The sequence below is a fragment of the Vicugna pacos genome, chromosome 2 (assembly GCF_048564905.1).
Source record: "Vicugna pacos chromosome 2, VicPac4, whole genome shotgun sequence".
Classification (NCBI taxonomy): domain Eukaryota; kingdom Metazoa; phylum Chordata; class Mammalia; order Artiodactyla; family Camelidae; genus Vicugna; species Vicugna pacos.
The window spans coordinates 37,750,936-37,777,553 of record NC_132988.1 but is presented as its reverse complement, the minus strand read 5'-3'; the positions used below and the strand labels follow the sequence as shown (position 1 = coordinate 37,777,553).

At 33.8% G+C, this 26,618-nt stretch overlaps 1 protein-coding gene across 2 annotated transcripts; it reads left to right on the top strand.

The window, feature by feature from the left end:
- Positions 1-1,184: 1,184 nt before the first annotated feature.
- Positions 1,185-26,485, top strand: METTL14 (methyltransferase 14, N6-adenosine-methyltransferase non-catalytic subunit). Of its 2 annotated transcripts, none has more exons than XM_006213916.4 (11): positions 1,185-1,395; positions 3,928-4,016; positions 4,818-4,905; positions 5,961-6,041; positions 6,409-6,496; positions 11,139-11,229; positions 12,415-12,556; positions 15,759-15,851; positions 18,062-18,178; positions 19,305-19,515; positions 24,985-26,485. In XM_006213916.4, the coding sequence occupies exons 1-11, from the start codon at positions 1,330-1,332 to the stop codon at positions 25,287-25,289; spliced, it is 1,371 nt and encodes a 456-aa protein (XP_006213978.2). In that variant the 5' UTR covers positions 1,185-1,329; the 3' UTR covers positions 25,290-26,485. The 2 variants fall into 2 exon arrangements, with proteins under 2 accessions (XP_006213978.2, XP_031547335.2); XM_031691475.2 differs by having other exon boundaries at positions 1,332-1,427.
- The last annotated feature ends 133 nt before the right edge of the window (positions 26,486-26,618 follow it).

Here is a 26,618-nt window from a genome sequence, read left to right as displayed (position 1 = left end):
CTCCCATTACACAAGGGATTTTTAGGACTCCTCTTTTAAAATCGCCTTTCAGAGCTAGTTCTTGAGAAATACATGACAATTAGTAAAGTCTACTCCTGCCCACTTTTGGCCTAGACTGATTGCCTGTTTTGATCTGGAGGATTTAATTCTATTTTCAAAAAATAAATCCTCTCTCAAAGAATTAAGACTTGTTACTAATGTTGGTAAGTACTTGCCACAATTTCCCGATTCAACTTGAGGCAACATGTCTCAATCTGCTTCTGCCACTTTGAATTTGGAATAAGATGACAAATGTGGTATATAAGACTTTGGTCTTTGCTGCTTTCTAACGAAGAGAGGTGAATCATCACCATCACGCCTCTTCCTTGCTCCCGGCTCCAGTCAGGGAATTTCAGTAGGCTGTTTTCCTATCCCAGGGTTATTTCCAGCTAAGACAGATATATCAGCACAAAAAGAGGTCCTCTGGCCTCTAACCTCTACGACATGAACCAAGACATATTTTACTACGACCCACTCATTTCTCTAGGAAAAGAATCCATAAAACGCATTATAGTAAAGTAGGAAAATTTTCAAGGGCTAATGAGTTCTGGAGAAGAGCAGGGGCAGATGCAGTTGCTCCCTAACTGAAGGGTAAAATAAGTAATAAAATATTTGAATAATAATAAACACCTCCATGGCGGTGTGTGTTTGGCTCTGTTTAATCTTTCAGTTTTCACAATTCTGTGAGGCAGGCACTCTTATTAACTCCCGTTTTACCAATGAGAAAACCGAGGCTTACGGAGGTGATTAACCAGCCAAGACTGCTTAGCTAGTAAATGAGAGTCCAGGGTTCAAGTAGTCAGGGTTTGTGCTTTCAGCAGAAAACTGGTACCTGGCGATTTTTCTGCTGGCAACTGGGGAATTAATGGAACAGGAAATCAACCAAACGACCCATAACTTGGAAACAGTACTGATACGCCAAGGGAGCTGGTGTCTCCGCAATGAAACGATAAAAGAGAAGACCAGAGACTCGTCCGCAACGGCTCTGACAGCCCAGGCTGGGCACCGCCCACGCCTTCCAAGACCCCGCCCACGCCAGAGTTGCTGGACCCTCATTGGGCCCCTTCCAGGTGGCGTCAATCGCGGGCGCCCAGAAGGAGGCGGGACTTCCGGGCCGGTCGGGCCAAATCCGGCCGCGCCGGAAATATTTATTGAGGAAAGGACATAGAGTACCCGGCATTTGAAGCTTCTGGAGAGTCTCGTGTTCCGGAGACTCGGGAAAAAAAAGTGGGTGGGGGTTCGTCCGCTAATTGCCAAGTTTTCCGGGTAGTGGAAAACAGGAGTTGGGACATGGACAGCCGCTTGCAGGAGATCCGGGAGCGGCAGAAGTTACGGCGACAGCTCCTCGCGCAGCAGGTCCGCGGCCGCGGGAGGGATCGTGAATCCGCGTGTGTGGCGTCCTCTTACCTCCTCTGGCCCTTTGTTTCCTCCTTACCTGCAGTCCTTTCTGGTGCCGCGACCTTAATCCCTGGGCCTACCTACTCTCTTATTCTCGACTTCCGCGGTGCCGCAGATGTTTTCCATTTTGAGGCGAGGTCATTGTGGTGGTGCTAAACCGAACGCCACGATTGGTCTTCAGCAGCCTTAATAGAATGCCCACCAAGTGTCTGGCACGGTGCTCAATGGTGGGGGATACAAAACTTTGGCCTTTGTGAGTGAATTACCGCAGTTCACACAAGTAAAAGTGACTTGCTCTCCCCTAAATTTCTTTTCACTGTCTAAATGGTCGTTTTGTGTCTTGTCTTTCCTCATAGTCAGCACCTAATTCTTGAGATTGTGGCTTCATTGTGAAATAGGTCTACAATATTTTCTCTGGAGTAATGTCTAAAAGTAAGGATGTCTGCTATAATTAATGACAGATTTCCATTTTACCAGCTAATTTCAGCCTTTCTTTCACTTACTTTTCTGTGTATGAGCAAGACAGACTGGTTTATTACTCTCCAGAACATGATTTGTGCAATATATACTTTGTGATTTTTTAAAATTGTCTTTTCTGATTTCCCTCTGTCCTCTATGGCACAGCTCAGTTGAGAACTTCATGATGAAACCTATCCTGATCTCCCTGGTTTAGTCTCTTCTTCCTCTGAGCTTCCATTGTCCTTTTACTATTGAGTTCACGGCTGTATATTACTTACTGTTATACAGGATATAAACAGTTTCCGTGCTAAGTCTTTGCATTTAATTCCTGTTGGGTTAATCTTCTGCCTTAACCTCGTTTCTTGCCCGAAGTAAGCTTTTAGTAAATTTTTGTTGATGGATGAACTATCAGAGTAGAGCATAACCCAATGTGTATGATTTGATTGGTTTGCTTTTGACTGTTGGATGAAGATGCTAGATGCTGTATATAGGCCCAGACCATGATTGTGGCAGTTGTTGCTACCACCAACAATTTACACCTGCTTTTTATTTAACTTGTGGCCTTGTTTCAAAAAAATCATGTATGCTTTCAAATGATACCAATTGTCATAATTATTCAAATAATGTATTTAGTGCTACCACAATGGAAAGTCTATTATCTACTTTTTGAAGGGAGTGGAGTCAGTCATGGGAAGAAGGTTAGAAAGCATTTCACCAGTGAGAAGTAGATGGTGTCTTCTAATTAAAGAAAATAGGGGTCAGGAAAATTTTATGGAAGAGTTAAAATTTCAAACAGTTGATATATTGGAAGAGACTTATCACTGGAGAAGCCTGAGAGGAGTCATGAAGTGGGTAGTCTAAAGAGGCAGTGATAATATTTTAAGATCCAGGCTGGGGACTTCCAGCTGTAATATTTTAGTATGCCTTCTCCCCTTTCTTGAGCTAAAGGGACTATTTAATGCAGATTTCCTTATGCCCTTCTTGTACTTAAAAATATTAAGTGGTTCCTCATGGCCTACAAATTGCATTCTACACTTGGTTTGGCTTTCAGTGGTTTCCATGAATTGATCCCACTCTGTGTAGCCAAGCTTATCCCAACTAGTGATTTGTTTACATTGGTTGTATTTTGCAAAATTTCATGAACTGCCAACCAGAATTTGCATGACCATTTTTCAGGTATTTATAAAGTTTATTATGTGCCAGTAACCATTATATAAAAACTTGGCTTGAATAAAACTGAATAGTAGTATTTGTTATAGCATGGGATAAAGTACAGCAGGTAAGCTGATGGATACAAAGTGTTTAACATAGTACCTGCCACACTGTAAACATTATATGTTAGCTGCTTTTTTTTTTTTGTTATTGCTACTACTGCTATATTGTTTTATTATTTACTTTAACAGTAGTGGATTGGCTAAAGTTAACTTTTTAATTTCAAAATAACTGAAAGCATAAAACACTTTCAGCTGTTAAAATCATTCTTAATTAACATGACTTTGTTCCAAGGTGTTCTCTGTTTTTCCTGCAAGGTAATTAATCCATTTACCTGCTGAGGTAGTTACAGTTTTATTATTTACGTTAAAAATAGAGAATTGGCTAAATTAATTGCTTTAATTTCAAAATAACTGAAGGCCAAAATACTTTCAGCTGTGAAAATCATTCTTAATTAACATGAGTTTGTTCCAAGGTGTTTTCTGTTTTCCTGCAAGGTTATTAATTCATTTGCCTGCTGAGGTAGTTACGGTTTTATTATTTACTTTAAAAGTGGAGAATTGGCTAAATTGTTTTCATTTCAGAATAACTGAAGGCATAAAATATTTTCAGCTGTTAAAATCATTCTTAATTAATATGATTTTGTTCCAGGGTGTTTTCTGTTTTCCTGCATGGTAATTAATCCATTTGCCTGCTGAGGTAGTTACGTGTTTTGTTTTTTGTTTTTTTTAATACTTGATAGATTAAATGCTGCTATACATGGCTGAAAAGGCTTTTCATTGCATTGTGATCTAATTTTTGGTTTTTGCCTTCTCTCAGTTGGGAGCCGAAAGTGCTGACAGCATTGGTGCTGTGTTAAATAGCAAAGATGAACAGAGAGAAATTGCTGAAACAAGAGAAACTTGCAGGTCAGTCAAATAACTTTTTTTTTTTAGTGATATGTTAATATTGTGAAAAGATCATTGTTTTAATAAACAGTAACCTAAGTATGAATTGTGTTGTCACGGCAAGCATCAACATAAAGATTTCAGAAACTGGTTTTTATTGTTAATTCATGAATTATGAAATACTCATTTTGTGAATAATAGTAAATTCTCATTTATAAGATAGTTAGAAAATGGAATGTTAGACTGAGAATTAGCTTATGAACCATAAATAATTTTATTCAAAAAACTCTATTAAAAAAACATACTTTACCCTAAAAGTGCTATTTGTTTGATAGTTCTTAAAGCATTTAGAATCTTTCGGTATTGTAGTTATCAATTTGAACATCAGTTTTGCTCAAGACAGATTATGTATGTAATGATATGTAATGTAGAAGTTTCTTTTTGCCATACATGCCTTATTAAAGCTTATTTTTCATTTGATTGCTTTCTCATAAAAATAAAGTACAGAATTACTAATCAGGTTGTGATACTTTAAGATTTATAAACTGGGTGACTAGATACTGTTTAGTCAGGAAAAATTTGCTTTATTCTTTTTTATAACCTGTTATTAATGCATGCATTTATACATCTTGTATATATTTGATCGTTTTTTGTTGTTATTTTGGGAGGAGGTGATTGGGTTTATTTACTTACTTATTTTAACGGTAGTGGAGATGGAACCCAGGACCTTGTGCATGCTAAGCATGCGCTGTATCACTGAGCTGTACCCTCCCCCTTCATCTTGTACATATTTGTGTGTGATACTTCAGTTTTAATTTTTAGGGCTTCCTATGATACTTCTGCTCCAAGTGCAAAACGTAAGTATCAGGATGAAGGAGAGACAGATGAAGACAAAATGGAAGAATATAAGGCAAGTAGAAAATGGGACAGTTTTATGGTCAAGAAAAACTAAATCCTTACAATTCATAGATGCTTATTTAGGAAAACAATCTGATAAAAGCTGAATTTTAGAGTGTCTAAAATGATTGTCAGCGACATACATGGAATCAAGTAAATAAAGACATTTATATCAGTTTCCTCATTTTAACACAAGAAGTATATGTATAAAGCGCTTAGCATAATGCCTAGTAAGTACTAGGCAATAGCATTCTTAAATAAGAGTGAGGAGGTAGATGTATCAGAAACTTTGGATAATTGGATCAAATTTCAAGAGGCTACAGTACTCTTTTTTGAGTTGCATTTTTCCATATTAACAATATGGGGTAGTACAATTCAAATAAAGTGTAGAACCATTTCTGACAGAGGCCGAAGAAAAAACACAACTCCTAAACATGTAATTGCAATATTTAGTGGAAAAGAAAGTTAAGGACAAAAAACCTGCTTCCATTGTTTTCAAATTAATTGTTGTGCAACTATATTTAATAGAGAAGGGAATGAATAGTTTTACTAAGTCTCTAGGAATTTCAACAATATAATTACCTAATCTCTTAAATGCTATCTTATGTGTTACATTTTGATATATGCTAATATGTAACTTAAATACTTGTGATTATATTAGGTCAAACCATATATAGTTCCTGGTATTTTAGCATTTTTTAAGTATATTTTGAGAAATAGCAGTTTTATATGGTTCAATCTAGTAGAAATCAAATTGATTTGGGCTAAATTCTAATATTTATAGTATATCTGAGGTAAATAATTTTAGATAACTTAGTCAACAAACAGTAGTTATAGCTAATTATTGATGAGAATGAAAAGGGAAATTTTATTTTATTGTAAACATAACTAGTTAGAGCTAATGATGTGAAGGCAATAGCTTCAGTGTTTGACTTTAATGGTAATTTGAAAAATTTATTATACCTGAGGGAAATAAAACATTTATGTGAGTCTTAATACTCAAGATATTATAATGTATAAAATATTCCTCCTATACATAAAATGTTTCCTCAATCTTTCTTTTCCAAGGATGAATTAGAAATGCAGCAGGAAGAAGAGAATTTGCCATATGAAGAAGAGATTTACAAAGATTCTAGTACTTTTCTTAAGGTAAATAAATCATTTTCAAATCTAAAAATCTTTACACTTCAGCCCTATGCCTGAAAAGATTTTAAACACTTACTTGTTCTCAAGATTTTTTTCAGTTATTCAGGAATCATTATTATAATATAAAGATCATTTAAAATTATTCATGAAATACTCTTCTGATACTTGGTCATTTAGGATGAGATAATGCCTTATTAATATCTGTAGATACTGAAGAATAATACCATCATTTTAGTAATGATGATTTCAATTTTTTAAAATCTGTCAATCAGCTTATATTTTGTATCCCTCATAATAAAAAATAAAGTACAAAATTAGTATATCTGTCATCAGAGTGATTGCTATTAATTTAATTTTGACCTTTTTTTAGGGAACACAGAGTTTAAATCCCCATAATGATTACTGCCAACATTTTGTAGACACTGGACACAGACCTCAGAATTTCATCAGGGATGTAGGTATGTCAGATTTGTTGGGAATATGCTATGGCTAGCTGTTGATTATATGCATGTAATTTATTCATTTTTTGGATTATTTCTAACAAAACTTTTTCCTGGCTTGGCTTCCACTTTCCATTCTTAGTACTTCTAGTACGCATTTTTCCATCAAGTGGTATTACTTTTTTCCTTCTCTTCTTTCTTTCACTTTAGTTCTGTTAGTCGCCCTCATTTTTATTTTATCTTCACTTATTCCTTGCTACCATACTCTTCCATTCTTTATGTAGTTCTGATTTTCTGACCTGTATTATTTTCCTTTTTTCTAAATTTCTTTTAGCATTTCTTGCAAGGAGGGTCTACTGGCAACAAACTCCCCCAGTTTTGTTTGTCTGCAAAAGTCTTTATTTCTCCTTTACTTTTGAAAGATAATTTTGCAAAATACAGAATTCTAGGTTGGTGTTTTATTTCTTTCAAAACTGTAAATATTTTACTTAACTCTTTTCTTGTTTCTGAGGAAGTTGGGTATAATTATCTTTGTTTCTCAATGGGTACAGTATTTTTTTTTTTCTGGTTTCTTTCAGAATTTTTTCTTTATCTTTGATTTTCTGTAGTTTGAAAATATGTCTAGGTATAGTTAGGTTTTTTTGTTTGCTTTTGTTTTTTGTTTTTTTGTTTTAGCATTTATCCTGTTTGGTACTCTCTGAGCTTCCTGAATCTGGTGATGTCTGACATTAATTTGGGGAAATTCTCAGTCATTGTTCAAATAATTCTTCTGTTCCTCTTTCTCTTTTTCCTCCTTCTGATATTCCCATTACACATTATACCTTTTGTAGCTGTAGTTGTCCCACAGTCCTTGGATATTCTGGCTTTATTTTTCTTTCCAATTTTTGTTCTCTTTACTTTTCAGTTTTTGAGGTTTCTATTGAGATATCCTCAAGTTCAAATTCTTTCCTTAGCTGTGCCCAGTCTACCAAAAAGCTCATCAAAGGCATTATCTCTGCATTTTAAAAAAACAACTTGATTGAGGTAATTCATGTACCATACAATTTACCCATTTAAAGAATATAATTCAGTTTTTAAAAGTATACTCCCAGGTTTGTTAAGCCATTACCACAATCTAATTTTAGAACTTTTTAAAAAAAATTGAGATATGGTTGATTTACAGTATTTTATAGGTTTCAGGTATACAAATATTGATTCACAATTTTTGAAGATTATACTCCATTTATAATTAAAAAGTATTGGCTATACTTCCTGTGCTATACAATATATCCTTGTAGCTTATTTTATATGTAGAAGTTTATAACTGTTAATCCCTTGTCCCTATCTTATATCTCCCTCCTTTCCTCTCCCCACTGGTAACCACTAGTTTGTACTCTACATATGTGAGTCTATTTCTTTTTTGTTTTATTTCTTTTTTTGTTATATTCACTAGTTTGATTTTATTTTTTAGATTCCACATACAAGTGGTAACTTACAGTATTTGTTTTTCTCTTTCTGACTTATTTCACTAAGCATAATACCCTCCAAGTCCATTCACGTTGTTGCAGATGGGAAAATCTATTTTTTTAATGGCTGAGTAGTATTTCATTGGGTGTGTGTGTATTTGTGTGTGTGTGTGTGCATATCACATCTTTTTTATCCATTCATCTGTCAGTGGACACTTAGGTTGCTTCCCTATCTTGGCTGTTGTAAATAATGCTGCTATGAACATTGGGGTGCATGTATCTTTTCCACTTAGTGTTTTCATTTTCTTGGAATATATACCCAGGAGTGGAATAGCTGGATCATATGGTAGTTCTATTTTTAGTTTTTTGAGAAACCTGGGTACTGTTTTCCACAGTGGTTGTGCTGATTTATATTCCCACCAATGGTATACAAAGGTTCCCTTTTCTCCACATTCTTAGAACATTTTCATCTCCCCTAAAGAAACCCAGAACTCATTAGCAGTCGGTTCCCATTCCTTCTTCCACAATTGTCCCCAGCCTTAAATAACCATTAATTGACTCTTGTCTCTATCAATTTGCCTATTCTAGACATTTCATATAATTGGAATCATACAATATTTTGTGACTGGGTTTTTTCTCCACTTACATTTTCAAGGACCATTGCTGTTGTAGCATATATCAGTACTTTCCTTTTTATTGCCAAATAATATTCCATTGTGTGTACAGGCCACATTTTGTTTAACCATTCATTTGGGTTGTTTCCACTTTTCAGCTGTTGCAAACTATGCTGCTATGAGTATTTGTGTAAAATTTTTGTGTGGCTGTACACTTTCATTTCTCTTGGGTATATACCTGGGATTGGATTTGCTGGGTTATGTGGTAATTCTGTGTTTCTTGTTGAGGAACTGCCCAACTGCTTTTTGAAACAGCTGAACCATTTACATTCCTACTAACAGTATGTGAGGGTTCCAGTTCCTTCCCATCCTTGACACTTACTATCTGTCTTTTTGATTATAGCTATCCTAGTGGCTATGAGGTAGTATTTCACTGTGGTTTTGATCTGCTTTTCCCTAGTGACTAATGATATTAAGAATCTTTTCATATGTTTATTTTTCCATTTAAATACCTATTTTGGAGAAATGTCTAATCCTTTTGCTTATTTTTTCATTGATAATTTGTCTTTTTATTATTACATTGTAAGAATTCTTTACGTATTTGCCGTACAAGTCCCTTATCAAATGTATGATTTGCATGTCTTTTTTCCCATTCTGTGGGTTGTCTTTTCACTTTCTTGATGTTATCATTTGCAACACAAAAATTTTAATTTTGATGTTAATCAAGTTTATCTTTTCCTTGTAAGCAACGTGTAGAAACTGATGTTAATGTTTTCATGGGCAAAATTTAGATGTAGCACAAAAGGTTATGATAATGGTAAATGAAATAGGCCAGTCACAGAATGACAAATATGCATGCACTCATAGAGATACCTAAAATAGTACATGTATATAAATATATATGATACCTAAAATAGTCAAACTCATAGAAGCAGAGAATAGAGCAGTGGTAATCAGGGGCAGGAGGGAAAGGAAAATGGGGAGTTGTTCAATTGGTATAAAGTTTTCATTTATGCAAAATGAATTCATTCTAGAGATCTGCTGTATAGCAAATTGCCAGTAGTTAGCAGTACTGTTGACTATGGTCAACAAGACTTTAAAAACTTTAAGAGGGTAGGTCTAATCTTAAGTGTTCTTACTACACACACACAAAAACCAGAGGAACACAAAGTAACTTTTGGAGGTGACAGATAATGTCTTACCTTGATTGTGGTGATGTTTTCACAGATGTATGCATATGTTCAAACTCATCAAATGGTATACATTAAGTATAAGTTTAATATATAAGTTTTTGTTTGTCAAAAAATAAAGCTATTTTTTGTTAAAGTTATAAGTTGTATAACCAAATTTCATTATCAACCTTTCTGCTTTTGAGACATTGTCTCCAAGGCAAAGAAAATGTACTTAAGAAAATATTATAGATTGAGAAAAAGTTGTACCTTCTGTTTTGTAGGTGATTAAGAGCTGACCCAGCTGTGATTGAAACCTGACTATAATGAAATCTTCAAACTTGTTTTACTTGTAATTTGATCTATAGCCACCAATTAAGGAAGCTTTACAAAATCTTTCACTTTTTTACTCTTTAACATTAGAGGGATTAATATGTACTTTTGGTTTTTAACTTAAAATATTTACATAATTCATATTGTTATGAATATGCTTCTTGTAGGGGAAAAAAAAACAAGTAAGAACTTTTAGGAATCCTTGATATTCAAAGCCCTACTTACCTCTACAGTTGTTTAAACAGGCATTATGCTGTTTTATCTAAAATCTCTCCTGAGGCTCAAAGATTTAAGTATTTTTTAGGATATGGGAATAGTGAGTCTCCTATTTTTAACTTTTATGAAACTTGTGGATGTTTTTCAAGGTCCTCAGCTTGAAAATATATGTGAGGTTTTGGTTTATAATAATGTGAAGATCTGAGATCTTTAAAACTGTAAGTATTGATATAGGAAATATTCTTAGAGAAAGTAACTTGTCTTAGAATTGGTAGTACAGTTTTAGATAAGCAATCAGAGTGAGTGAAGTGATTGGTAATCTACTATTAGGAATTCATTATCTTTTCAACTTGATTTGTTCTGGGATTGATTGTGTCCTTAAGGCATCATCAGTTAATTTAAGATCATCAGTAGTAAAGAAAAGAAATCCTCGCTTTTTTTTGCTTTGGGTAACTGTCTAAGAAACTAAGTAAAAGTCTGATTCAATAACTAGGTTCTTTGGGAGAAAGAAATTTTTTAGTAAAAAGAAAAGGGGAAAAAAAGCATGATACAAATTTTTTTTTTCCTGAGAGCAGAATGGCTAAACTTGGTGCTATAAGCAGATTATTTAATAAATATGAGAAATTAAATTGTTTATTGACTTGATCTGGGCTTTAAAACATCTGAGTGATTTGGGTGTTTGCCTGCATATGGGGATAGGATCATTAGGTATAAAGTGTATATATGAATTATTTTTAAACACCCTTAATTAACTTTTTTAAAAGGATGTGAGGATAGTGAGGTCGTTGTGTATTGTTTTGCTTTCCTGAGAGGGCTCACCACCTGTAAATTCACTGATATTCAGTTATATTGACATTTAGAATTTACTGTTTTTCCTCCTCAGGTTTGGCTGACAGATTTGAAGAATACCCTAAACTGAGGGAACTCATCAGGCTGAAGGATGAGTTAATAGCTAAATCTAACACACCTCCTATGTAAGTGGGTTTGTTCCCAACTCAGGCTTAGAATATCAGTCTTTTTATCCTGCAAGCTTTGTTTGAAAAAAAATTCAGCACTTTTGTAAGGTTAACACACACTTTCTTCTGTATAGTAAAATTATATTAGTTTGAAACTCCAGTGCTGAGTACACAGTGGGTTCTCATTTAATTTTTTTCAACTTTCTAGCTAATTTACTTAAAGTGTCTTTAAATTTTTTTCTTGGAAAGTCATACTACTTGTATTCTTGACTATCTTAAAATGTTTTTAAATGACTTTTCTTCTCAAAAGTTACTTATTGAAAAAATGTTTAGAAAGCTTAGTGAAGGAAAAGAAGAAAATGAAAATTAATTATAACTTTGCATCCAGGGATACTTTTCTTAATATTTTGGAATACAAAAATTCATTTTAACCTTTGCTAAACAGAATATTTCCCTCAAAAAAGTGTATAAGATCTTTGAAATTGGAGACATTGTTTATTTCATATTTAGCTTGCTTTGAGCATTCTGTATGTTTAACAGTTTGCTAAAATGTATACTGTTAATGATTAGAAGAACCACAAAAAGTATGAGTTTGTGGGGAAAAAGATTAGCAGACTAATATTCATCCTATTTAAAAATATTCTTACATTTAAAGTATTTTATATTTATGTTTAAAACACTTAGATACTATGTGGAAATAATCTTTAAGTAAAGGCTAGTAGTAACTTTTACTAAATAGCTGGAAAAGATTAATATAAATAATATTACTAACAAACTAAAAAAAAAATTATGTCCATCTTTAGAAGCTCTTTTTAAAAGGAATTGAAAACTCACAGTTAGTTGTTTAACTTAATAATAATTGAGGAAGAATAATGTGATAGTCCTTGGAAGCTTCAGATGATAACAGAAAAGGGCTCAGAGATTTACATCGCAATATGGATTTTCCGAGAGAAGTTTATGTTCTGGATGTTCGTGGGGGACTAGGATTTTACTTTGTAGTGTGATTAGATCCATTTCCTAGGGAAGAGCATTGGTAGATGGTTTACATCTGTACTGAAGAAAGATGCCCCTCCATAAAAAGGTATTCAGTAATTAGCTCATGTTCACTTTGTAAACAGTGATTAGGAAATATTTTAAAAATTTCTCTGTAGTATCTGTAAAGTATTAGAAAAATCTCTTACTTTTTATGCTTTAATCAAATAGGTACTTACAAGCAGATATAGAAGCTTTTGACATCAGAGAACTAACACCCAAATTTGATGTGATTCTTCTGGAACCCCCTTTAGAAGAATATTACAGAGAGACTGGCATCACTGCTAATGAAAAATGCTGGACTTGGGATGATGTACGATGAACCTTTCTACATTGTAATGAGTTATTTATTTTTCAAATGAATTTATGATTACCTGATCAGAAAATAAGATTATAAATATCTAATGATTTAGGAATCATAAATATAAATTTATAGTATATATTATGGCTGAAAGTCTAAGGTACATTAACAAATATTAAAACATCTTTAGTCTCATTTTTCTTTTTGAGGCAAAAGTTGAGCAAGTAGTGAATAAATAGTCTGTAGACTGGCAATTCCAGTCTCAGGGTCCTTGGATGTATAGCTAGAAATAAGTCTAAAAACATGATATACTGGGCCTTAAGGAGCACACAGTTTAATGGGATAAACATTGACCCAAACAAGTAATTGCGTTATCATTTTGTTAGTTCAGTAATAGAGGACTGCATTAGACGATTTGCAAAAAACTGACCAAGCCTAGGAAGCTGGGGGACATAAACAAAGAGGAAATGACACATGAACAGTATAAATATATTAGTTTGAATTGGCCAGATGAAGGAAGGGGTGGGATAGGGATTCCAAGCAGAAGGAACAGCAAGAGCAGAAGGGATGGAGGAGGCAAAGAGATGGATGGGGGAGGTCTGTATGTAAGTTGATGATGTTGGAACACAGATTGGGACTCTCTTGAGTTGCTGTCTTAGTGGGTTGGACTTTTATCCCAAAGGCATTAAGGAGTTTGAAGGTTTTTAACCAGTTTTGAAATGGTCAGATTAGTATGTGTAGGAGGATAGACTAGAAAAAATGAAGTCTGGAGAGGGGAGAGCAGTTAGAAGGCTATTGCAGTAGCCTTGTTTGAAGATGAAGGAACCTGAATTAGGGTGATGGTAGTAAGAATAGGAAGGAGATGATAAATTTACTAATGTTTAGTAGATATTTATGGTGAGGTCTAGCGGATGAGGGTAGGAGTTAAAGATGACTCAAAGGATTGAGTCTTGGGATAAGTGGGGTGAGTTTTCATCAGCTGAGAGTCAATTTAAGAAGAAGAGCAGTGTTACAGGGATTAGGTAATACTGAATGTGTTGATTTTGAGGTGTATGTGAGACATTCAAGCATAGATTGTAACAGCAGTATGAAACTTAAAGGACAGACAGATCTGGTCATCTCAAAATACAGATTTTAGAGGATTACCACATTAAATCTATGAGAATAAATGAATTTGTCTTGAGATAGTGTCTCAATTAAGATACAACGTGGATTGACAGTAAAGCCTCAGGAAACTTACATGTGAGATACACATATAAAAGAGTTGTAAAAAGAATAGGTCAGAGATGAGTGAGGAGAACAAAGAGTGTGACTGTAAGGGAAGCCAAGGGAATAGAGCATTTCAAGGAGAGAGTGATTGGGACCACTGAACACAAGAGAGGTAGGGAAAGGACTGAAACTGTGAGACTGGTGTCTCATAGGAAGCTGCTTTGAATATTGCACCTCCTTTCTGAGTTAATGGTTGTTATTGTTAATGTTACTTTTCAAGATATACGTACGGTTTTCTTCCTTGAAGCTTTCCCTTAGCAGGTTCAATACCTTTGGCACTTTTATTTACATTTTTATTTCTATTTTATTTTACTTTACAGAAGTTTTTCCTCTCCTCTGATAAGTGTGATCTGTGTATATTGTTGAAATTCGGAAAAGTACAGTGTATAGTATCTCCATAACTTAAGGTTAAAGATGTAATGCTGTTGATATTTATTGCTGAGTTTTCCAGATAGGTTGCACAAATTTACATTCTTTCCAGGAATGTTTAAGAATTGTCTATTTCACCGTATACTCATCAAAACTGATTAATAATATAAAAACAGTCTCTGTTTAGTCAAAGGAAAATTGAAAAAAATTAATCTGATATCTTTGATTAGTAGTTAGGTTTGGTCAGTGAAGACGCAAGAGATTCAATTATATATGACAAGGTAATAGAGTCTTTGAAATAAAGGAATTTCAAGCATAGAAAAAAGTTTTGTCTGGCCCCAGAGCCCTAAGCTTTTAACCTTCATGTGATAATATCCTAAAGAAAGTGTTGTTAGCTGATATAATTAATAAAATATAAATAAGAAAGGCATTTGGGTTGCACAAGTATTCTTTTTCACATTAGAGAGTCAGTAGTGGTCAGTGTGTTTTGGTTAAGAATAGAGATAGTTATTTAAAATACCAACATTTAGCATTTATAACTGCGGTGTCAAGATAGTAACTTGCTTAATGTTCTTCACTGACGTGTGTCATCACTTACCTTTAGCAATACCGTGTATACATGTATATAGGAATATATGTGTGTGCCTGTGTGTATTACATATTATTCATATTCCTATGAGAATATTAGATGAGATGATATCAAGACTTAAAGAGTAAGAAGTATAAAACTGAATAAGTTTATACCTTTTGTAATTCATTTCCATTATTACTGTCAAGTATTTTTTTTTTTTACTTAGATAAATTATAGATGATATGGTTATGATCATTTACTCAGGTAGAAGTTAAGATTTTCTTAATAAATAAAATTAATAAATATTTACTTGAACCATGGTCTCTGGGACTTCTTAACTGACAGAAAGCTGAAAGGAAAAGAATACCATATAAAATGGTTGCTTTCATAGTCATATTTGTAAGTATACAGTATTCTCAAAATTTAGAGGTTTAAGTATTGAAGATTTTTTTAATGTGATACACTCAACACATTACAAATTGTAATCTCGATTTTTTGACATTTCAGACTGAAAGCAGTCATTATAATGAAATGTGTGAATTGATTTATTTTCTTTAGAACTGTTCTACTGGAAACCAAGTCCTTCCCAAATACTTGTTATGTTTTAATTTTGCTGTAACCTTGGGGTAATTTAATCCCTTTTTATTTCAGTTTCTTTTTCTGTAAATAGTAACAGACTGCTCTAAACTGTATCTTATAAAATTACGTAATTCTATAAATATGGTTTCCCATTACCTCTTTACATATAAAATCAAGTTGTATATAGTGTATGTGTGCATGTGTGTGTGTTGTCCTAATACAGAATAAGAAAACAACAGAAGAGCAAGTTTTAAGGATAAGATTTATTTCCTATGGTATTTCCTAGTGAAAATGAGTACATTTAAAGAACATATCTACTCTAAGTCTTGATAAATCTCAATGCTGGTTCTTTTGGATTTAGGATGAATGGGAAAATAGATTTGAGATGATTGCATATTTATGCAATATTGTCTTGGTTTCTTACAGATTATGAAGTTAGAGATTGATGAGATTGCAGCACCTCGGTCATTTATTTTTCTCTGGTGTGGTTCTGGGGAGGGGTTGGACCTTGGAAGAGTGGTAAGGTGGTGTTTTTTGGTGGATTTTTAAATTCATAAGAAAAAAATATAACACGATATGTTGCATAAGAAGTCTGAAGATTAATGTTATTTTGTCATTTGTTTCTTGAATAGTACTAAAGTACTCAGAAGAAGAAAAATGTTTAGAAAAGAATGTGCAAGAGGCAGCAGTACCCCTTAGTTAACTAGTGTTAGGAATGACTAAATCAAAATATGATTCATTATAACTGCAGGAAGAGAACAGTTTAGAGATTTGAAACTAAATTATAGCTCAAAAACAAGCTGCTTAGTGTCATTTACTGCTCATTATCAGTATCTGAGAAGTATGCTTCTGAATAGCATTAACTCCTGCATTCCAGATGGAAGCCAAATCAGATAAGACAAATAACACAGTATCTGGAACACATAGTTTGAATGAATGAATGAAAGTAAGAGAGGAGTTACAACATCTCAATTTAAGTACATGTATTTATTGTATTTCAGAACTTTTTTTTTTTTGAATGGAGTGTTTTGGATTCTAAATGGAAACAAAATAATACAAACTTTTTTATCCAAGACTAATAGGAGCATTGTGGCTAGGTGTTGGGAGTCCTCAGTTTTGCTCTCAGTTCTGTTGTCCAACAGTGAAACTTTGGGTAAAGAGATACTACTCTTGTGGATTTCAGTTCCCTCACTTGTCTTTGGATAATACTTTACATTTTTAGGACATATTACTTGATATACAATAAATGATCTCATTTAATCCTGGCAATTTTAGGAGGTGTCCATTTGACAGATAAAGAATTTAAGTAGGATTATATTGAGATATATTTGTGCTCAAATCCTGAAATTCTGCAGTTGCTTTGTATTTATATAAATAGCAGGTTGGAGAACATCATTGCCTCTGTCATTTATTAACTCCATGGTAAGACTAGAACTATTCCAACTGTGTATCTGTTTTATTGCTGGCACCTCCCCAAGATGCAATAGAAAAGCCGAGGAAGTGAGAGAAACATCCTCTATGTTTTTATAGGTATATTCGTATTTACCTTTTTTAGCTTTAACGTCTGGCTTGGAGCTTTCGCCCCAACCCCCTAGTCCCCAAATTAGGTTGAAATTGATTAGGATTTGTCTTATTTGTTTATGCAGCAGTTTATTATATCGGTGAAAGTAGATTTTGGCCAAAAATGATTACAAAAATAATTCAGCATGAGAAATACTGACAAGCTTTTAGTAAATTGATTAGGACATGTTGGATTTTAATGAACATTCAATACAGAACAGATATTTAGCAGCTGGAAGAGATACTGATCTTGATTTTTGAGATTTTAAAATAAAAATCTTAAGTTTCATCTTGAGGTGTATCTCAGCTTATACAATAAGAGCATTCCTGAAAAGTGTGTTTTATGCTGCATGATATCTTTATTTATACTTGATCATAGTACCAACAATATTGTGCCACCATTAGCTTACTTCTTCTACTTGGCTTTTGAATCAGCTAGGGATAAGGACTATGTCTTACTCATGTTTTCATTCCGAGCAGCTAGCCAACACCTACATATGACAGGCCTCAAGATGCCACTCTGAGTGATGAGTTAGCTAGTATTTGTTACATGTTCACATGTGACAGATTCTACAACACTAAGGTTCAGATCTCTCTATTGTCTAGGTTGTGTAAAGATGAAAGTAAAATTTACCCAATAAAGAAATATCCATAACAATTTTAAGTCTTTGAATTTTTGAGATTTAGTATTAAATATATTAAAAATAACATTTTAGAAGGCTCTCATTTGAAAAGGAGTTATTGATTAGAGCATTTTCAACAGTTTTTAGTTTTGTCAGAGGATAGAAAATTGAGGTGGCAGGAAGGAAACTATCTTTTGAATTACTTTTGATTAAAGAGAGGCTGAGTGTTTTATCCCTTAAAACCCACTTTCTACTGATGACAGTGGAAGGTAGTATTAAATAATTGGAGTATTATGTAATCCTTTCTATGTTTTGATATTAACTATATCTATTACATTAATATCCAAAAGATATATACGAAGTCTATATAATGGCTGTATATTTAAAGACTAGTTTTTCTTTATTCCTGCACTAAAACAAAATTACTGTGACACCTTGAAATTTAGTGGCTCAGATCTTTAGGAAGTTTTTAATGCTGGTTGGTTATTTTAAGTATTATTTATTTCTTTTAGCAAAGAATTTTTTTTTTAATTCTTTCATTTCTAGTGTTTACGCAAGTGGGGTTATAGAAGATGTGAAGATATTTGTTGGATTAAAACCAATAAAAACAATCCAGGGAAGACTAAGACTTTAGATCCAAAGGCTGTCTTCCAGAGAACAAAGGTATTGCCATTACTGCTTTGTTTTCTTTATTTTCATTATTTTCTCTTAAGCTTTTCCAAATGACTGTATACTTTTAATTAATTTTAGTGGAAAGATCCTTCTCCTAGACTTGTACAAAAAATGGCATTGAGCAGCAAAGTAATACATCTAAGTTAATTTTAAAATATTTTATTTACTCAATTAGATCAACCTATACTGTGCTGGAGAAGGCAGTGTGCATTCCTGTGTGTCCTAAACTGCTGTAATACTGAGTCAAATGTGGGCTTTTGGTACTTCTGACCCCCGGATTTTTTTCCTTTTATCTAGGCCTAGTAAAGAAATGGCAGCAGGACTCATAGCTGGCCAGCTGGATAAATACTTCTCTCCCCTTTGCTTCTTCTTCCTACATAAGAACCCTAAAAACCTAAACAAGCACCGCTGAGAACCTCTGCTTCTTAGGACTGCCTGACTAGTTATCAGGCTTTAATAGTTTGTGCTCCAGTCTTTCATTCTTCAGGGACCCACTGATGGAGGGTCTTTTTAGACTAGAAATTCTCTTGAAAGGAATCTAAGCCATCCTTACTATTATAAATTCATGCAGTCAGGTGAGATTACATTTATTTAAACCATACTCCCACCATTCCAGATTGAATTGAGGTCAAAAAAAAAAAAAGAGAGAAACTGACTTTTCACATTTACTTATGTTGAGTATTTAGAAGTTTGTATTCATCCTTTAAGTCCGTGCTCCATATGAAAAGGCTTACATCTTGTAGATAGTTTTGATCTTGGATTATGTGAGGCCCAGTATAACATCTGAAGATTCCAAAGTCAAGTGCCATGTTTCCATAACTGCTGAAAACAAGTTATTATCAAGTGTTGCAGATGGAAAGAAGATTCCATGGTCACTGACTCAGTTCTAAAATGTGATGACCCCAAGTTTAATATTCTATTGCCTAGCTTCCCTGGCAATCTTCCCATATCCAGAGATCCAGATTTTTCTTACTGTACTTTTGCCCTTAGAACCATATCCCAAAGATTCAGAGAAACGAGGATTGTCTTTGAATTGGGAACATCAGAAATGTAAAATGTTATGAACTATTACTGTTAATGAAAAGAGATTCATTGATCTGCTCTTACTGTTGTTTAGGAACACTGCCTCATGGGGATCAAAGGAACCGTTAAGCGTAGCACAGACGGGGACTTCATTCATGCTAATGTTGACATTGACTTGATTATCACAGAAGAACCTGAAATTGGCAATATAGAGAAGCCTGTAGAAATTTTTCATATAATTGAACATTTTTGTCTTGGTAGAAGACGCCTTCATCTATTTGGGAGAGATAGTACAATTCGACCAGGTAAGGGGAAGAAAGAAAACAGTATAGTTCTGTGGGATAAAGATGTTAAGAAATAGCATACAGTGCTATGTAGTATAAAATTCATCTAATGTGTTTGATTCCTCTTCTTGCTGTACTTCACACCTGCCAAGCTCATTCTTGTCAGTCCTTTTCCATGGTCCTCTCTCCTTTCAAATACCTGACTGACTTCTTACAACCCTGTCTGAATTAGGCAGCTTCCCACTCCACTCCCCTCTTCCCACCACTCTCTTTCCCTTTAATCTGTTTTCTTTTTCTTCATAGCATTTATCTTTATCTGAATTACAGATTCATTTGGTTATATGTTTATAGTCAGTCTCTTCAGTATACAGTCTCATGGAAAGCAGATTGTCTTACTCTCTTCTTTCTACCCAGCATTCAGGTTACTCAGTAAATGTGGTGTTGAATGAAGAAATGTATAAAGGACATTTGGTCATGTCTACAACATCTGTAAGACATTCAGTCCATAAGGTCTTTGGTTTGTAAAGTCCATGCCAAAAGGTCCTTGATATTTGGCCCTGTCCAAAATCATTTGGCATGGACCGAATTTTCTCATGAATGTTTTGGCAAGGACTAAATTTTTGGGACCATGTGGCATGGACCAAATGTCTTACTGACTTTTTTGGATAGGACTAAGTCTGCCAACCAAATGATCCTGCAGAAAATAACCATGCATTTGTGAAATACAGATCTCAGCTTTATTAGAAACTAATGTACCTGGCTTGTTTCCTTACATGTATCATGATGTTGCTTTTTTCAGAATTTTAACTTTTCTTTTTTAACTTAATCAGTATAATGTGAATTTACTATTTTGAAAAAAAATGAGTAAAAAATAAACATGGGACTAGGATTTTCTTTCAGAGGGCACAGCTTTTGTTTATAAATCATTGTTGAAATAACAGTACATCTTATTTCTTTTATTTCTCAGAAAATATAAAAGTAACTTTTAAGAGCATTGCATTACTTCAGTCACAATATATAAAATCGATCTGTTTGGCATTACCATGCTAGAAATAACAGTTTAAAGATGGAAGGAGTCAGGATCTTATTTGTTTTAATCTACATTTCATAAAAAGTAAAAGTTGAAGAAGTTGCAGTAGAATAATTGACCTTAAAATTACCTAAGAATTTAGAAGAAACTCTGATGTTCATTCTAAAAAAAAGTAATCCTTAAAGTTGCCTTATGTATACATAATGTAATTACCTCTCCCCATCCCCCCAGCCCCATCAGCTGTTTCTTTCAGGTGTGCTTTGATGAACACAGTAACTTGGAAATATTTTGCTTGTAGGAACTGGTGGTCTTGAATTTCATAAAATTGTATAAAATGATAAAGGAAAAGTAAAACTATATTCTCTATATAAAGAAATATTTTGCATGGGAAATGTTTGTGAGGCTTGGCTTTGCTATATTTAAAAGTAAATGTTTTTCCTCCTGACAGTTATTCAGAATTGTTTTGCGTAAGTTACCATTCTGTTATTGCTTCTTGGTTTAATGTTGTGGTCAAATAACATGCACCATAAGATTTTAATTATCTGTAATTTGTTGAGATTTGTTTTTGACCCATTTAGATAAATATTGCAAGTCCAATTGAAAAGAATGTATATTGTTCTTGTTGTTGGTAGGTGATATTTACTAATTGTGTGCTGTTTGTATTGGCCATGTCTTTAATGATTTATTTTACTTTGTGAGAAAGGTATGTTATAATCTATTATGATTATGGGTTTGTGGTTTTGTTTAGTTATCAGTTTTATGTTTATAGCTATTTAAGATTCTGTTGTTAGGTGTTTATAAAATGTAGAATTTTTATGCCTTCCTTGTAGATTAACCCTCTTTAGTATTATGAAATGTCCTTATTTATATCCAGTATTTCTTACTTTAAATCCTACTTCATCTGACATTATTATAGCTACTCCTCTTTCTTTTGGCTTGTGTTTGCATGGTGTATTATTTCCATCCTTCTCTTTATAATCTTCCATATCCATACATTTAAGGTGTATCTCTTGTGAACAAAAATAGTTGGTTTTCATCCAGTTTATTGTTATTTTTCAATTGAGTTGTTTAGTCAGTCTATATTTAACGTAATTCCTGATGTATTTGGGCATAAATTACCATCTTACTGTTTTGCTTTACATTGGTAGCAACTGTTTTATGTTCCTTTTTCTCTTGTTTCTTTTGGATTGATTAACTATTCTTATATTATTCAATTTTTCTTTTTTATTAGCCTGTTAGGTATTCTTTTATTGTACCTTCAGTGGCTATCTTGCAGCATGAATCCTTGAATTATTAAATTCCAATTTAAAGTAGTTTATTGATTTTTTCTTTAAAGGGGTGGGAATGCTGTGGTTTAAACTTCATAGTTTTCTTAATTTTTTTAAACCAGTTTTCTCAGTACATGTACAGTTCATGTGTAAGTTATTATATACATACCATATACAGCTATAAAATGAGCTTTGGGTTGTTTAGCTTTCCGCTGTACATATACATGAACATCTTGTTTGGATTTTTGTGGATGATTTTACTCTTTTATCAAAGTAAAATATTTTGTCAGCAGAGCTTATGGCAAGCAAATGTTTCCTCTTCACTGGCTTAAAAGAAACTAACATCACTAGATACTCAACTGGAAGGGTGTGTTTTTCAGAAAGTGTAGATGTCCATAGATACTGAATATCAAGATTATGGTTCTAGCATTTGAGGAAATGAACAGATTTTTCTCTTCCATCATTAACCTGTCCTACGCAAAAATAGCTCCTGAATCTGGGAACAATCTCCAGTGGCAATGCTGTTTAAATGAAGTAGAAAACTTTAAAGAAAAAGCAAAACTATTTGAAGAGGAAAAGCAAACATCAAACAAATGATAATCTTTTAATAAGTGAAAAGTCAGTATAATATTAATGAAAATTTTGAAGAGGAAAAAGGATTCAGTCTCACTACTTCAAAGAATTATTTTCTTTTTTTTTACATAATACTTTCCAGTCCTGTGTGTACAAATTTTTACATAACTGTAGTTGTCATTTTGTATTTTTCTCAATATTATGTTAAATATATTTCTACATTTAAAATAATTAGTTGTAATCATTTTAATGGCTTTATAGCATAATTTTAATCAAAAGTTTTTTTTGTTATAGAGGCTTGAGTAGAAGAACCTGAGTAGAGAGAATAGATCATTGTTAAGTATAGGTGTAAGCATAAGCAGCAACTAAAATAGAGATTTTTCTTGATGCCAATTTGTATTTGTAACTCGAATAGTCTATAACTGTAAATATAGTGGGGGTTTTCTCCATCCATTTAGCCGTGGCCACTTAACCCACTTCAGATTATACATTATCTCTTTCATGTAGGATATCCTTCTGTCTGTATCTATGCCAGTTGAACAAAGTCTTGGAGGTGCAGATTTTATTTTTTGCTTGTAAACTACCATCTGATTCTTTATCTTTGCCTATTCTTAGAAAAATTATTCTAATATTAGCTATAGTGAAACAGAACTAAGAAAGAATATCTGCTTGGGGAGATTATTAAGTAGTTGGAGATTAACCACATAAATAATAGGAGCAATTGAGAGAAGTCTGCTAAAGGCCTTAACTTATTTGGTTTGAATCTCAAATACACTTCTTCCTTAAGGAGATAGTCTAAGGGATATCACACATACCATAGGAATACTATATATTGTTGCTTTGAAAGGTTTAAAAATTGCTATGTGTGTCAAATATGCTGAAGCTAGGCTAATTTAAACTTACTTGGTTCTTAGTAATGCCTTTAGAAAGTGTAATAAAACACTAGGAATAAAGAACGTGTGGGTGGGAGGCAGAGTTCCTTACAGTTCATTCTATGAAGATGTGCATGTCGTATTTATGTAAGAGGCAATATAGCATGAAAGAAACAGTATTAACTATTTTTATTAAATCTTTAAGTTTTTTTTCTTATTCCTTGCTTGTGTGTTGTGTCATACCACATACATGCCAAACAAATCAGAAGGGAGCAAGTAAAAATCTCAAAGATTCAATTGTCAGTGAGACCACATAGGTGTGCAGTGTGCTCTTTCAACTGATTAGGTGCTTCTCTGCCTAGCAGGTTATCTGCTAGATGAGACATAAAAGATACAGTATGATTTACCTGTTTTTTTTTTCTTCAGATATTATAAATCTTTTATCTATGCACTGTTAGATACTGAAGACTTTTTTAAATGAGCAAAATTTTGTACAAAAATGGCTACTACATTCTACAATGTGATCTTAGTAAAATATTTTACATTTTATAGGATTTTATAATGGACTTAATAGTCTAAGAAATAACCTTGATGATGATAGGGTAGAAATATTGTGAACCTAATTTTTCAAATGAAAAACCTAGTTCTTAGGTATTACTCCTCCTGCTCCAGTGAGCAAGAATCGCCACACTCAGGGAACACCAAGCATGATGTCTCTATCAGGCATTACGGTTAATTTGTATTTCCTCCCATTCCAGATACAGTTAAATCAGACAGAAGTCATTCCTATATAATCAAAATTGTCTAGCAAGTAGTTGACAGAAATACCTTTTTACCAAAAGAAATACAATGTGTATTGGAAATCCTGAGAGAGAAAGTATTTTCGTTTTACGTAAGATGTATATTTGAAGTGGATGTTGAAGGATGGACTTTTTAACAGGTTGACAGGATAGGAAAAAAAATAGGCACAGAGGCAGAGATGAGTATGGGAACAGTTACTGAAGTGATTCATTGATTTTACTCAAGTGAAAGTGTTATGAAAAGCATTAATGAGCAGTGTGATTGGAAAGCTAGCTCAAGCCTCATAAAAGAGCTTAGATTCCATATTTATGAACTAAGCTTTGCTTTAGGCTTTCCTTTTTTGGAAGGAGGAGATGTTGGGAGAGCAATACAGTGTATTTTTATGTCTGTTAAATGTGTAGGGGACTAGTGAAGTAGAAAAATGAAGACCTAAATTTAAGGGCGGCAGTAGAAATGGACAGATAGGAATGAATAGGAGCAACATGGTTGTGGTTGAATTTCTAAGATCTGTTAGCTGGGTTAGTGTTGTTGGGAAGAGTAGAGGCAACAGTTAATTTCAGGATTTTAATCAGAAAACTATGTTACCATTTCTACAAGTAGAAAGGTGATATAAAATTTATTAAATTTTCACTAAGCCCAAACTTACTGTAGTGTATGTTTTTTTTTCCTAAGTACTGTTCTCACAGAATGTGAAACATGGACAGAGACAGTGAGGAGGGTTATGGTACAAAAGTTACGGTCTAGGAGGAGAAACAAAATGTATACATATGAAATCTTTATGACTGTGATTAAATGCCATGCATTCTTTGGGAAAAAAAAAAGATCAGTGTTGGGTGAGTGATAGGAACATCTTTAAGAATGCATTGGAAATTTGAAGTAGCTCCTAATGGATGAATAAGAGAATTGGAAAAAAAAAAAGTAACCTTTTTTTTCCACTCCATTTCAGGCTGGCTTACAGTGGGACCAACTCTTACAAATAGCAACTACAATGCAGAAACATACGCATCCTACTTCAGTGCCCCGAATTCCTACTTGACTGGGTGTACAGAAGAAATTGAGAGACTTCGACCAAAGTCACCTCCTCCCAAATCTAAATCTGATCGAGGAGGTGGAGCTCCCAGAGGAGGAGGAAGAGGTGGAACTTCTGCTGGCCGTGGGAGAGAAAGAAATCGATCCAACTTCCGAGGAGAAAGAGGTGGCTTCAGGGGGGGCCGTGGAGGAGCACACAGAGGTGGCTTTCCACCTCGATAGTTTTTTAGGACACTGATCCTATTAATGCCCCTTTACCTTCTTTTTATAGTTTGCATTTCAACTGGGAGACATCATTTAGAACTCCATTTCAGCTTGCACTTTGCTTTAGTTTCTCTAAGCCGCAGGAATATTTTAGCCAACCTCCTTTGAAGTTGTGACTGTCTAATTTTGTCCAGGATAAACGAGTCATCCTGTCTTTTGTCATGTGCATGTAATTGAACAGAATGGAACAACATGAATACCTTCACTTTCAGAGACTGAATTTATTCTGATAGAGCTCATCTAATTACAAAGGCTTTTGCTTTTTAGAAAGAAAGTGAACAGTGAAAAAAGACCCAATCTGGAGTATCATGCTAGTGCTGACAGTAGTTGGTAATGGGCATCCTGCCACTGCTGTCACAGCAAGCGGGAAGCTGTTTGGGAGCCTTGAAGAAATGGAGTTGGAACAGATGGTAAATTTCTGTTAGGGTTTTAATGTTTTCTTAATGAAGCAATAAAAAGAGACTTCTTTTTTCTTTCTTTTTCAAAATTCTTGAAGTCGTGTAATTTGACTACAGAAGAAATTGAGAGACTTGGAACGATATCACCTCCTTCCAAATCTAAATTGGATCGGGGAGGTGGAGCTCCCAGGGGTGGACAGAGGAAGAGAGAGAACCTAGTAGGCAGACTTAAAAAAAGAGAAAAAAATGCTCCTCATAATCTCAGCTGTGCAAGTATGGATGACTCTTAATCATACTTCTAAGAAGCAAATGAGGGCAGATACCCAAGTGGTAGAACTTTGGTGTGTACTTGACCTTGGCTTGACTTTCATAGCAGTTTCATATTCCTTAGCAAAATAAAATAATCAAAGACAACAGAGACACCTGGTTACCAGGTACTTGGTTTAAACATTTTGGGGAATAAAGTACTTGGTGAGGAAACGACATTCAGCTTTAAACTTATTATGGAGAAAAGTTAATGTAAAATCAGGCACAAAAAACCCTCAACTTAAGAAGACTGCTTGGGAAGTGAAACTGCAGTTGCATTTTAAGGGACTGGTTTTTCAGATCAGTTGGTTGTGTAAGACTTTATGCTGTCATTTTTCTATATTGTAACTCATGTTTTAAATGAATTTGCTGAATGAAATAATACCATTATTCTTGATAAATACATTTTTTATTTTGTGTATGATTTTTCTAATGAAACTAAACCTTTGACATTTGGGAGTCTGTTTTCTGTGAGTGGAATTGCCGTTGTTACCACATGAAGAAGGACTGACCTGAGATCAGACTATTCCTTTGGTCTGTGAGTAGCCATTCTTTGATTTTCACTGGCTTATAAAATGAGGTT

Bases quoted from the DNA above. Each gene is read 5' to 3' on its own strand.
- METTL14 (XM_006213916.4), top strand. From the start codon at position 1,330: ATGGACAGCCGCTTGCAGGAGATCCGGGAGCGGCAGAAGTTACGGCGA. The intron at 11,230-12,414 runs GTAAGTGGGTTT...TTAATCAAATAG, and splicing joins AAATCTAACACACCTCCTAT to GTACTTACAAGCAGATATAG. The intron at 15,852-18,061 runs GTAAGGTGGTGT...TTTCATTTCTAG, and splicing joins GGTTGGACCTTGGAAGAGTG to TGTTTACGCAAGTGGGGTTA.